General features: G+C 60.2%; 2 protein-coding genes across 2 annotated transcripts; both read left to right on the top strand.

Annotated features, from left to right (window-relative positions):
• Positions 1-1,041: 1,041 nt before the first annotated feature.
• On the top strand, positions 1,042-2,772 carry P884DRAFT_290200 (amino acid permease/ SLC12A domain-containing protein; the record flags this gene model as incomplete). Its single annotated transcript, XM_069444046.1, has 2 exons — positions 1,042-1,471; positions 1,574-2,772. 2 exons carry the CDS (start codon positions 1,042-1,044, stop codon positions 2,770-2,772), a joined length of 1,629 nt encoding a protein of 542 aa, XP_069300125.1.
• A 4,466-nt stretch (positions 2,773-7,238) lies between these two features.
• On the top strand, positions 7,239-12,099 carry P884DRAFT_194198 (EPSP synthase-domain-containing protein; the record flags this gene model as incomplete). The annotated part of the gene is made up of 2 exons (XM_069437814.1): positions 7,239-11,888; positions 12,025-12,099. The coding sequence occupies 2 exons, from the start codon at positions 7,239-7,241 to the stop codon at positions 12,097-12,099; spliced, it is 4,725 nt and encodes a 1,574-aa protein (XP_069300124.1).
• Between the last annotated feature and the right edge of the window lie 614 nt (positions 12,100-12,713).

The raw sequence follows: 12,713 nt of genomic DNA, 5'->3' as shown, positions 1-12,713 counted from the left end.
TCGGCATTTCGGTGGTTTGTGTGGTTCCAAGGCTCGGATGCGGCAACTTGCTCGGTATGTAATGGCAAAAATCGGGGCCAAAACGAGAAAGCAACAGAAGAAAAAAAAAATTCTGCTCGATGTGCCTTTTTTGCTTTGGCAATGCTGGTGAGATAAGTTCAGATGAATGCAAGCAGTTGGTAAAGGGGTCTGTTCGTTCGTTCGTCTGTTCACAACAACATTTGTAGAGCAGTTGAGTTGAATTGTTGATACCCCTGAATTTCCTGTCCCGTGTCGTTTTGTGTCGTCCAACAACGAGGTTATCCAACACGGATTCGGTAACCATCACCCACTCAAGGCCCACAGCGCTGGAGAAACGATTCTCAACAGACAGGGTTGTGCTTACCTGAGCCTCTTTTCTGGTTCCATCTAGACAGTCCTATTCTGTCGGAAGTTTCCATCGCAGTCGTTGGGGAGCAGCAGTTGGGTTGTTGCACTCTGGGCTCATCCCAGTTGGATTCAGGGTCTTTGCGGGTCACGGCCCATTCGCTCACTTCGTCATGGGATGCCACTTTACCGTACTCATTGAGTTTTTTTTTGTACCACCGGGGGAGCTCTTGGTAGTCGGGATGTGAGGGTATTTGGCATAGCGGATACGGAGTACGGAGTAGGGTAGCTAGGTATCCACAAGAACAACAATTTTTTTTCCTGTTGAGTTTCTGACTTCCCTCGCGGAAGGGAGGAGAGGGAGGTGGGTTCCAACAGACAACTTTTCGTCTCGGCGTTACTTTCAGCTGCTGTTCCACCGTTTCCCCGTCCTATCAGGCTCGTCTAATCTGGGTGGTCGCTTGCTGGACGCCGTTGCGCGCATAGTATCACGCGCCACGGTTGGGACGCGTCGATAACTCGAACCTCCTCCCCCCCCCTTTTCTTTCCACCAAGTCCTCCTTATCTGCCATAGCTCGCCAGCCTGGTCAACCTCTCACGCCGGACCGCCCCCCGCCGAGGCCAAGCCGACAACGAGTACGCAGAGCGCCCAGGGCGCCGTCAGACAAGGCCCCTATGAAGGCCAGCGCGGTTCCGGGGGACTGGTCGTCCTCCGGGGAGGACATCGGCGTCATGGGGTCGACGGCATACGCCGTCGGCGGCGAGAAGAGCAAGAAGACGGGCGAGAAGGGCGCCAGCGACGCCGACTCGGCGCAGCAGGGCGAGCTGCAGCGTCAGCTCTCCGGGAGGCACCTCAACTTCATCGCCATTGGTGGCACCATCGGCACCGGCTTCTTCCTGGGCACCGGCACGGCCCTGGTCAAGGCTGGCCCGGCCGGGTGTCTGATCTCGTACATGTTCGTCGGGACCATCTTGTGGTCGGTGATGGTCTGCCTGGGAGAAATGGCGACCTATATCCCCACGGCAGGGGCATTCTCGGCCTATGCGACGAGATTTGTTGATCCGAGCCTGGGCTTCGCGGTCGGGTGGCTGTACTGGTTTGGCTGTAAGTTGGTTGTTCTACCTCTTCCTTTCACCACCCTCTCACATTTTGTGCGTTATGACGAGGATGATGGCCGGTGGTACTGACACGCATGTTTGCCAACAGGGGCCATCACCTATGCCCTCTCACTCGTTGCCGCCGGCCTCATCATCCAGTACTGGAATCACGACCTGAACATCGGCATCATCATCGCCATCTTTTGGGTCGTCTTCACCGTCGTCAACCACCTCCCGGTCGGCATCTACGGCGAGCTCGAGATGTGGCTGTCGAGCCTCAAAGTCATCACCATCGTCGGCTTCATCATCTTCGCCATCTGCGTCGCCGCCGGTGTCGGTCAGGAGGGTGTCCTGGGCTTCCGGTTCTGGAAGGACCCGGGCGCCTTCAACGAGTACCTGGTCCCCGGCGGGATCGGGAAGTTCGTCGGCTTCTGGGCGGTCATGATCCAGGCCTCGGTGTCGTATCAGGGTGCCGAGCTGGTCGGCGTGGGCGCCGGCGAGGCCCGCGATCCGCGCAAGACGGTGCCCCGGGCGATCCGCGTCACGTACTGGGGCATCATGCTCCTGTTCGTCGTGACCATGCTCCTCATCACCATGGTGGTGCCCTCGTCCGACCGGGACCTGCTCAGCGACTCGTCCAACGCGTCCGCCTCGCCCCTCGTCATCGCCGCCCGGCGCGCCGGCGTCAAGGTGCTGCCCGACATCATCAACGCCGTCCTCCTGACGGCCGTGCTCTCGGCCGCCAACTCCAACGTCTACTCGGGCAGCCGCGTGCTGCTGGCGCTCGCCGAGGAGGGCCAGGCGCCCGCCATCTTCAAGAGGACGAACCGGTGGGGCATCCCCGTGTGGGCGGTCGGCGGCACCGCCGCGTTCGGCCTGCTCGGCTTCCTCAACCTGTCCGAAGACGGCGGCAAGGTGTTCAACTGGCTGCTCAACATTAGCGGCGTGGCCGGCTTGACCACCTGGGCGAGCACCTGCCTGTCCCACCTGGCCTTCATGCGCGCGCTCAAGGCCCAGGGCATCCCGCGCTCCGAGCTGCCGTACGTGTCGCGCTTCCAGCCGTACACGGCCATCTACGGCCTCTTCTTCAACGTCCTCATCACCCTGACCCAGGGCTTCACTGCCTTCGTCCGCTGGAACGTGAGCGACTTCTTCGCGGCATACATCAGCCTGATTCTCTTTGTGGTCCTGTGGGCCGGGCACAAGCTGTGGTACCGGCAGCCGAGCGTCAGCCCGGCAAAGGCCGACTTGGTTCGCGGTCGCTTCGATCTCAACGGGGAGAGATCGGCGGCCGATGGTGGGGTATGAGCATGAGCATGATTATGAGCCTGGGCCGGCGGACCTGTAACTCGTGATTCCAGGCAAAAAAAGCGGGAGGAGAGGGGAAAGGGAACTCCCGGGGGAGGAAGGGGGACGTGTGTATGCCGCGCTCAAACTCTCATGGGACGGAGGCTCGGTTGGGCAGATGAGCAATCCCGGGGCGAGCGGACAAAAAAAAAAAAAAAAAAAAAGACCCAACAGCGTGTACTGTGTATGATATAAGGTCGTGCATGATTTACGTTCTTGGTTGCTTCCCAGACTACGGCGCGCTCTTTCGCATGCACAGGCTCATAGAACCATGTTCCAGCTGACCTTCTTGCCCCTCATCATGGTCAGCACGCCGACAGGCAGGAACTTCTTGTCGACCAGGTTGAGCCCGCCAAAATTATCGAGCAGCTCTTTTGCGTAGAGCTGGAGTAGCCACTTTTTCTCGGCGTCGAGCCGGACACAGTCGGCGAGGAACGCCCTCAGCCCGCTCTCTACCTCCTTGCTCAGCGTGATGCCCTCCATCTCCGGAACGCAGATCAGCTTCTCGAAGGTCTTTAGGAAGTCGGAGCTCCATCGTTCGCGGTAGCGGGAATATTCTTCGAGCGAGAAGAAGGTCGTCATCTCCGAATCCGAAATGACCCTTTCTCTGGCATCCTCGTCGTGCAGGAAACATCGGCGCAGCCGCTGATGCCGCTCCAGGTCGTCCAGGCTCTCAAAGTTCTTCTTTTCTTCCAGGTACTTTTCCCGCTCTCTCCTCAGAAAGTCCATGATTACCTCTTCAGGGCTCTCGGTGATTTTGTTGCGAACCAGGAACAAGCTGACAAAGGGGTTCCGGAGCCCCAGGCCTCCCAGCTGTTCCGGCAAGTAGATGAATGAATCGGGTAAGTTCGAGGCTCCGAAACGATCCTGGATCATGCCCTTGACTAGAAGGGGGGGAGGGGGGGGAGGGGGGTTGCGGTGGTTAGTGTACTGCACAGAGAGCAAACCCATATAGGCGCAAAAAACATATATATGTATATATGGGGGTCAAATTTCGCTTACTGTGTTCGACGACGCTTCCTTCCTTGCCGTCTGAGCCAGGGAACAACCTCTTCATCATAAGGCGATACGTGTCCAGGACCGCGTCGATATGCTTCCGCCCGAAGCAGTAGGCAGGTTCGCCAAAGGTGTGGCTAAAGAAACGGCCGATGCAGCTGTTCCATGTCTGGACCCACGACAGCACGCTGTTGCACTCGGACAGCTGCTTCTTGAGCTGGTCGACGTGCGCCGCTACCAGCTTGTCGTCGATGCCCCATTTGCCCGTCTCGGGGTCCAGACATAGGAAGCCTATCCGGACAGGGCCAGCAGGCAGTGTTCGAGCAATGGTCGGATCCCTCTTGGCCGAGCCAGGGAGGTAGACGGACCCGGTCTTGGACTTGTTGAACTCCAGGCCAAAGACCCTGGCGAACGTCTGCATGCACTTCCAAGCCTGGGCGCTCCTCTCCGGCTCGCCGACGAGCCAGATATCGTCGTGCAGGCGGTACAACAGCACGCCGGTCTTGCGGTTGACGGCGAGATCCATGAAGAACAGCACCAGCTCCCCCGTGAACTTCTCCGACGAGTGCGCCATGGGGACGCCCCTCTTGCGGATGCGGGGGCCGAGCTGCGGCCGGTTGTCCGAGGCGGCGTCCAGGTTCAGGGGAGACTCGAGGTACTTCTTGAAGAAGTCGATCCAGTCCTGCCCGAAGCCGATGTAGCGCATAACGGCAAAGATTGTGCTGTGCGGGAGACCGGTGGCATACCACTGCAGGTCGGTCTGGACCAGGGCGACGCCGTGCCCGGGGCCTTCGCGGGTGTCGTACGTGACATTTCGCAGCCGATGGACCATCAGCTCTGCGGTGAGGTAGCGCAATAGTTGCTGCTTGATCCCAGACCGTTTCGGCGGGTTGTAGGTCACGTCCACCTCCTTCACGCTCTTCGCAGCACCATCGTCATCATCATCGTCGTATCCGACACCGCCATCGTATAGTGATGTCTCGGTGGCAGGCAGCTGCGAGAGCAGGAACGTATTGATGTAGTCCGACTTGCGCCGCACCTCCATGGACCCGCCATAAGTCCCCTTGGTACCCAGGTAGAACCATCTCCTATTGGACTCGGCTGCCGAGGGCGCCATGTGGCCCTCAAGATCCCGCAAGCATACGGCGTTCATGAAGTTCTTCAGAGCCGGCTTGAGCATGTTGCAGAGTCTGATGCCGATATATTGGACGAAGATCATTTGCAGGATATCGTCGTCGGCCCATACCCGGTACTTGCCGTTGAGGCCGCGGCGGGGCATGACACGAATGCCGTCCTCTCCGGCGTCCCAGTGCCACTGCTTTAGGTCGGAAAACCGCATGTTCAAGACGTCGGCGATCTCCGACTTGGCCACATCGCTCTCGAGAAAGTCGCGCAGGATGGCCTGCTTCTCGTCGCTGAGGATATCCTCGGTCAGGAGCCCCTTGATGCAGCTGGTGAGGGACTCCTGGGTGAAGGGAGCAGTCTCGGAAGCGAACTTTGTGCTCTCCCTGGCGATCCTGTCGCGCAGGTCTTTCAGCTCTCTTTGGCTCGCCTCGTCCGAAAACAGGTCGTCGAGGAAGCTGCGGATCTCGACCTCATCCGTCTCGAGCGGCTCGAACACGACGGATTCGAACTTGTCGACGAGCTCGCTCAGCCGCTGCCGTTGACGTTCGATAAGCTCAAACGAGTCTTCGTCCGGATCGTCGGCCGAGGCTGGCAACGGGTCGGTGACGGGCTGATCCATCCATTCTACAGGCGCATGTCAGAACAAGAAAAACAGGATATTCCTAGAACGGGTGACAAAAAGAAAAACATGGCGGGGAGGCTTAGGGTATGGATGTGTGTTACATACCAGTCAGGAGGCGCGAGTACAGATGGGCCAAGTCCAACTTGCGGCTCTGGATGTCGAGCTTGCCGCGGAGCTGGCGGCTGAAGCTATCCAGCTTAGACACGGGGATCGAGGCGTCATAGCGCGACTGGTCCAACCAACGCTGGACATTCTTGAACTCGGCATCTTTCCATGCGGCCGGGCAGAGTTCCTTCACGGCCTCGAGAAGGCAGGCGAGGCGGTCCCGCTCGTCGACGGCGGCGTCGGCCTTGGCCAGATACACACGCTTGCGGTCCTCGTACGACTTGCGGCGCGATTCCAGCTCGCGAATCTTGCTGAGCGTGATGCTGTGCAGCGTCTTGGAGAGGACTGATTTGGGACTCGCCATGGTGGAAAGCCTGGTCACGGCAAGCAAGAGACAACGTAGGGGACGATGCGGGCAGGATTGATGAGCTCGAGGACGATTGGAAACGATTGGAAACGATTGGAAAAGGAGCTTGACGCCTCAATCCATCCGAGTCCATGGAGAGAGCGGGTCTCGGCGGCTTTATCGTCAGATCCATAAGTTGTGTGCTTCAGTCGAAGCAGAAGCCGAAACCCCGTCATCAGCTCTAGGCAACAGACCACGGGGGCCCCTGCATTCAAGTTATGCTTTCTATCGTAGGCTGGGCATGTTTTGGTTCACATGGTTCACTCGTCAGGGTCGAGATTCTTCAAGGACGTCTTGCTGCCTGCTTGTTGCCTGTTGTGGCTGCGGGACAATGCTCTGGGGAAGCCACGCGCAGTACGTCGGGAACTGGAAGTAGCGGGTACGATATCGGCTATGTGCAGAGCGTAATGCGCATTCGCGCCGTTTGCCAAGATTCGTGGTGACTGAGGCGAACCCCACAGGCAGCTCAACAGATGCCCCGCCATGCCGCTTTTGCAGAACCCCACCATTGGCAGCTCCGACAGCGGCTCTGCTCTCCTGAATCCCATCTTCAGTCACCCGGAAGGTCATCTACTAGTAAAGCATAACGCCGGGCCACGCTGAGCGGACTAGTTGGACACCACGACGGTAGACCTTTAGATTCTGTTTTACCTTGGTCCGCGCATGATCTCTCAAGTTGAGACAGAACGGCCTGCACACACGCACACACGCGCACACGCGCACAGAGGCTCCCGCTCAGAATCTAATAGTACCTTGGTTGCTCTCCTCTTGTATTCAATTTTTGTATATACACGCACTCGAACCAAGCCAGATGTTTCAAATCTCCGTTGCAGACACATGCAGAGACTCGCCCTGAGACTGCGAATTGTCCCTTCAATTACGCCGTATTTTTCTGGCTTTTCTGGAGCCAAGCCTGCTGTGTCACCAACGCACAGGGCTGATGCCCGATTGTCGCTGCTCCGAGACGCGGGATCCGCTTGTTTTTTTTTTTCCCCCGCGACGGGAAGAGCTGCCGCCTGCCTGCCCACCTGAAATTTAAACCAACACCCCATCCCGAAATCGCAGCTCGCCCAAGCGCACCGCCCCGCCCCGCCCACGAAACCGCCCTGGGAAACCAACAGACCGCAGGCGCATGCTGGGCGCAGTCGAGCCCTCAGGCACAGTCTGACAACCATGGCGGGCACCAGCAGCTCGGGTCCGACGCGGATCGCGATTCTCGGCAAAGAGGACATCGTCGTCGACCACGGAATCTGGCTGAACTTTGTGACTCACGACCTGCTCCAGAACCTGCCGTCGTCTACCTACGTCCTCATCACCGACACGAACCTCTACCAGACCTACGTTCCTCCCTTCCAGACCGTCTTCGAAGCCGCCGCCCCGAAAGATGTCCGCCTGCTCACCTACGCCATCCCGCCCGGCGAGTACTCCAAGGGCCGCGAGACCAAGGCCGAGATCGAGGACTGGATGCTCTCGCACACGTGCACCCGCGACACCGTCATCATCGCCCTCGGAGGCGGCGTCATCGGGGACATGATCGGGTACGTCGCCGCCACCTTCATGCGCGGCGTCCGCTTCGTCCAGGTTCCCACGACGCTCCTCTCCATGGTGGACTCGTCCATCGGCGGCAAGACGGCCATCGACGTGCCCATGGGAAAGAACTTGATTGGCGCCTTTTGGCAGCCGAGGCGCATCTACATCGACCTGGCCTTCCTCGAGACCCTGCCGGTCCGCGAGTTCATCAACGGCATGGCTGAGGTGATCAAGACGGCCGCCATCTGGAACGAGGCCGAGTTCACCGCGCTCGAGGAGAACGCGCCCGCGATCCTCGAGGCCATCCGCTCCAAGGGCTCGAGCCCCTCTGCCCGCCTCGCCCCCATCCGCCACATCCTCAAGCGCATCGTGTTGGGTTCGGCCGGGGTCAAGGCTCAGGTGGTCTCGGCGGACGAGCGCGAGGGCGGCCTCCGCAACCTGCTCAACTTTGGCCACTCCATTGGCCACGCCTACGAGGCCATCCTTGCGCCCCAGGTCCTCCACGGAGAGTGCGTCGCCATCGGCATGGTCAAGGAGGCCGAACTCGCCCGCTTTCTCGGCGTCCTCCGTCCGGATGCTGTCGCCCGCCTGACCAAGTGCATCGCGAGTTACGACCTGCCCACCTCCGTCCACGACAAGCGCGTCGCCAAGCTGTCGGCCAGCAAGGAGTGCCCCGTCGACGTCCTGCTCCAGAAGATGGCCGTCGACAAGAAGAACGAGGGCCGCAAGAAGAAGATCGTGCTGCTCTCGGCCATCGGCAAGACCTACGAGCCCAAGGCCACCGTGGTCGACGACCGCGCCATCCGCATCGTCCTGTCGCCCTCGATCCGCGTCACCCCCGGCGTCCCGGAGAACCTCTCGGTCAGCGTGACCCCGCCCGGCTCCAAGAGCATCTCCAACCGCGCCCTGATCCTGGCTGCCCTGGGAGAGGGCACCACGCGCATCCACGGGCTCCTCCACTCGGACGACACGCAATACATGCTCACCGCCATTGCCCAGCTCCAAGGTGCGACTTATACTTGGGAGGATGCCGGAGAGGTCCTCGTCGTCAAGGGTAAGGGCGGCAAGCTCAAGGCCAGCGCCGAGCCTCTGTACCTCGGCAACGCCGGCACCGCGTCGCGCTTCCTGACGTCGGTCGTGGCCCTCTGCTCGCCAACCTCCGTCTCTTCCACCGTCCTGACGGGCAACGCGCGGATGAAGGTCAGGCCCATCGGCCCGCTCGTCGATGCCCTCCGCGCCAACGGCGTCGGCGTCAAGTACCTGGAAAAGGAGAAGAGCCTGCCGGTCCAGGTGGATGCCAATGCCGGCTTCGCCGGTGGGTTGATCGAACTCGCCGCCACCGTTTCCTCGCAGTACGTCTCGTCCATCTTGATGGCTGCTCCTTACGCCCACAAGCCCGTCACGCTCCGGCTCGTCGGCGGCAAGCCCATCTCGCAGCCGTACATCGACATGACCATCGCCATGATGGCCTCGTTCGGCATCGACGTCGAGAGATCGTCCGAGGACCCCAATACCTACCACATCCCACAGGGCGTCTACAAGAACCCTGCCGACTACGTCGTCGAAAGCGACGCCAGCTCGGCTACTTACCCCTTGGCTGTCGCCGCCATCACCGGCACTACTTGCACCATTCCGAACATCGGCTCCGCCTCCCTCCAGGGCGATGCCCGTTTCGCCGTCGAGGTGCTCCGCCCCATGGGATGCACCGTCGAGCAGACGGAGACCTCGACCACCGTTACCGGACCGCCCATCGGAACGCTCAAGGCGATCGAGCACGTCGACATGGAGCCCATGACGGACGCTTTCCTGACTGCCTCTGTTCTCGCCGCCGTCGCCTCGGGCACTACCCAGATCACCGGCATCGCCAACCAGCGCGTCAAGGAATGCAACCGGATCGCGGCCATGAAGGACCAGCTCGCGAAATTCGGCGTCCACTGTAACGAGCTCGAAGACGGCATCGAGGTGACCGGGAGGCCGTACCAAGAACTGCAGAACCCGACCGACGGCGTCTACTGCTATGACGATCACCGCGTGGCGATGAGCTTCAGCGTTCTCGCCACCGTCGCACCGCACCGCGTTCTGATCCTCGAACGCGAGTGCACCGCGAAGACCTGGCCAGGGTGGTGGGACATCCTGTCCCAGGCCTTCAAGGTCCACCTTGCCGGGGAGGAGGACCCGACCAAGAAGCAGGTCGTACAGCCATCCGGCTCGGGCACGGACCGGTCGATCTTCATCATCGGCATGCGCGGCGCGGGCAAGTCTACGGCTGGTCGGTGGATGTCCGAGATCCTGCAGAGGCCTCTGGTCGATCTGGATGTTGAATTGGAAAGGAGAGAGGGCATGACCATCCCGGAAATCATCCGGGGCGAGCGCGGCTGGGAAGGCTTCAGGAAGGCCGAGCTCGAGCTCCTCGAGGACGTCATCAAGAACCAGTCCAGGGGATACATCTTCTCCTGCGGCGGCGGCATCGTCGAGACCGAGGAGGCGCGCAAGCTGCTCATCTCATACCACAAGAGCGGCGGCTGTGTCCTCATGGTCCACCGCGATACCGACCAGGTAGTCGAGTACCTCATGAGGGACAAGACCCGCCCCGCCTACTCGGAAAACATCCGCGAGGTCTACTACCGCCGAAAACCGTGGTTCGAGGAGTGCAGCAATTTCCAGTACCACAGCCCTCACCTGGATGGCTCCGAGGCGCTCCGAGGCCCACCCGTCGACTTCAGCCGCTTCCTTTCCGTCATCTGCGGCCGGTCCAGGCACCTGGAAGAGGTCCGCAAGAAGAAGCACAGCTTCTTCGTCTCGTTGACCGTGCCGAACGTCTCTACAGCCCTGGATATCATCCCCGGGGCCGTGGTAGGGTCCGATGCGGTGGAACTGCGCGTGGACTTGTTGGAGAGCTACGACCCCGAGTTCGTCGCTCACCAGGTCGCCCTTCTCCGGTCGGTAGCCAAGATCCCGATCGTCTACACGGTGCGCACGGTCAGTCAGGGGGGTAGGTTCCCCGATGACGACTACGAGCTGGCTCGCCGGCTCTACCAGATCGGCTTGCGGACCGGCGTCGAGTTCCTCGATTTGGAGGTGACCATGCCGGCCGACATTCTGGAAGCCGTCACCGTGTCGAAGGGCTTCACCCGCATCATTGCGTCCCACCATGACCCACAGTCGAAGCTGTCGTGGAGGAACGGTTCCTGGATCCCCTTCTACAACAAGGCGCTGCAGTACGGCGACGTCATCAAGCTCGTTGGCATGGCCGGAGAGATTGGCGATAACTTTGCCCTCACCAGCTTCAAGACAAAGATGCTCGCTGCCCACGACACGCCGATCATCGCTCTCAACATGGGGCCCGCCGGCAAACTTAGTAGGGTGCTCAACGGCTTCATGACGCCAGTCTCTCACCCCGACCTCCCGGCTAAGGCGGCGCCCGGGCAGCTCTCGGCTACCGAGATCCGGCAAGCGCTCGCCCTTATTGGCGAGCTCGAGCCCAAGTCGTTCTACCTCTTCGGCAAGCCCATCAGCTCGTCGCGCTCGCCCGCGCTCCACAACACGCTGTTCGGCGCCACCGGCCTGCCGCACCATTACTCGCTCTTCGAGACGGACAAGGCGTCGGACGTCCAGGACCTTATCCGCGCGCCACACTTTGGCGGCGCCTCGGTGACCATCCCGCTCAAGCTCGACATTGTGCCGCTGCTGGACGACATCTCCGAGGCCGCGCGCGCCATCGGCGCCGTCAACACCATCATCCCGATCCCCTCGGCGGCGAAGGGTGACAACAAGCCGACCCTCCTCGGCGATAACACCGACTGGAGGGGCATGGTCTTTGCGCTCCGTTCCGCCGGCGTCGCCTCGCCCCCCGGCGCAGGCATGGTAGTGGGCTCGGGCGGCACGACCCGGGCGGCCATCTACGCGCTACATTCGCTGGGTTACGCGCCCATTTACGTGGTCGCGCGGACGCCGGAGCGGGTGAAAGAGCTGGCCGACGGCTTCCCCGCCGACTATCGGATCCAGCACCTCGCCACGCGCGAAGAGGCCGTCGCCGTCGCCGCGCGCCACGAACTCCCCACCGTCGTCGTCAGCACGATCCCCGCCGACAAGCCTATCGATTCCGGGATGCGCGAAGTGCTCGTCACGGCGCTGCAGGGCGGCGGGGCGGCGGGCAAGGAAAAGGGCGAACCGCGGGTGCTGCTCGAGATGGCGTACACGCCGAGACACACGCCGCTGATGCAGCTGGCGGAGGATGCTGGTTGGGTGACGATCCCCGGGTTGGAAGTGCTTGCTGCGCAGGGGTGGTATCAGGTATGTTTGTCATCTCACCCGAGTTGGTGTAATCACCTAAGGGCTTGTCTTTTTTTTTTTTTTTTTTTTTTTTTTTTTTTTTTTTTTTTTTTTTTCCCTTCTTGGCTTGCTGACGGAGATACTACTACTTGCACAGTTCCAACTCTGGACGGGCATCACCCCACTATATGCCGATGCAAGGGCTGCTGTTATGGGCAACGAGTCCTCGTGAGCAGGGATGGTGGGGATCTGGAGACCGGAAGTGACGGGACCAGACAGGGCTCAGAGTCTCGAGACTCGGCCACCTGAATGGTGCTAGGCATGATGATGAAGGCTTGTTCGGGTTTTGTGTTGCGTTTAGATCTGGTGAACAAAAAAAGCTGAAAAAAGAAAAAGGGGGGGGGGCATTTCTTGTTCTCGCCCCCCGGAGGAAAAGGAATGAAAAGAACATGTCGAAGTAGTGTTTCTCATTATTGTCATGGGCTACGGCAACGTAACCCTCAGCATCGTTACGAAGCACGCTTTCGTCAATGAACACTCTTTTGTTCACCCACTTTTCCTCGAGGTTGTTACTGCGACGGCGTAGGGATGTTGTTCTTCTCTACGGGGATGCTGATCAGGCTCCTATGCTACTCGCATCTACTGGATACCAATCCCTCGCATGGCTGTGGTCATGCCTGTCCTCAAAGGCTCGTCTGGGATATCCGCGTCTTCCGTTTCTGCTTAGTCGGGCGTGTGGTTCCGTGTGAGCTGGACAGTAACTGCCTCAGCACAGGCGAGTATCATTTCCCATTGAGCGAGTGCGTATTACGGAGTGCCTATGGGATGTACGTACATGCAAATCAC

The sequence above is a fragment of the Thermothelomyces heterothallicus genome (genome assembly GCF_042370625.1).
Source record: "Thermothelomyces heterothallicus CBS 202.75 unplaced genomic scaffold P884_scaffold_4, whole genome shotgun sequence".
NCBI classification, from domain to species: Eukaryota; Fungi; Ascomycota; class Sordariomycetes; order Sordariales; family Chaetomiaceae; genus Thermothelomyces; species Thermothelomyces heterothallicus.
This window is presented reverse-complemented; position numbering and strand designations above follow the sequence as displayed.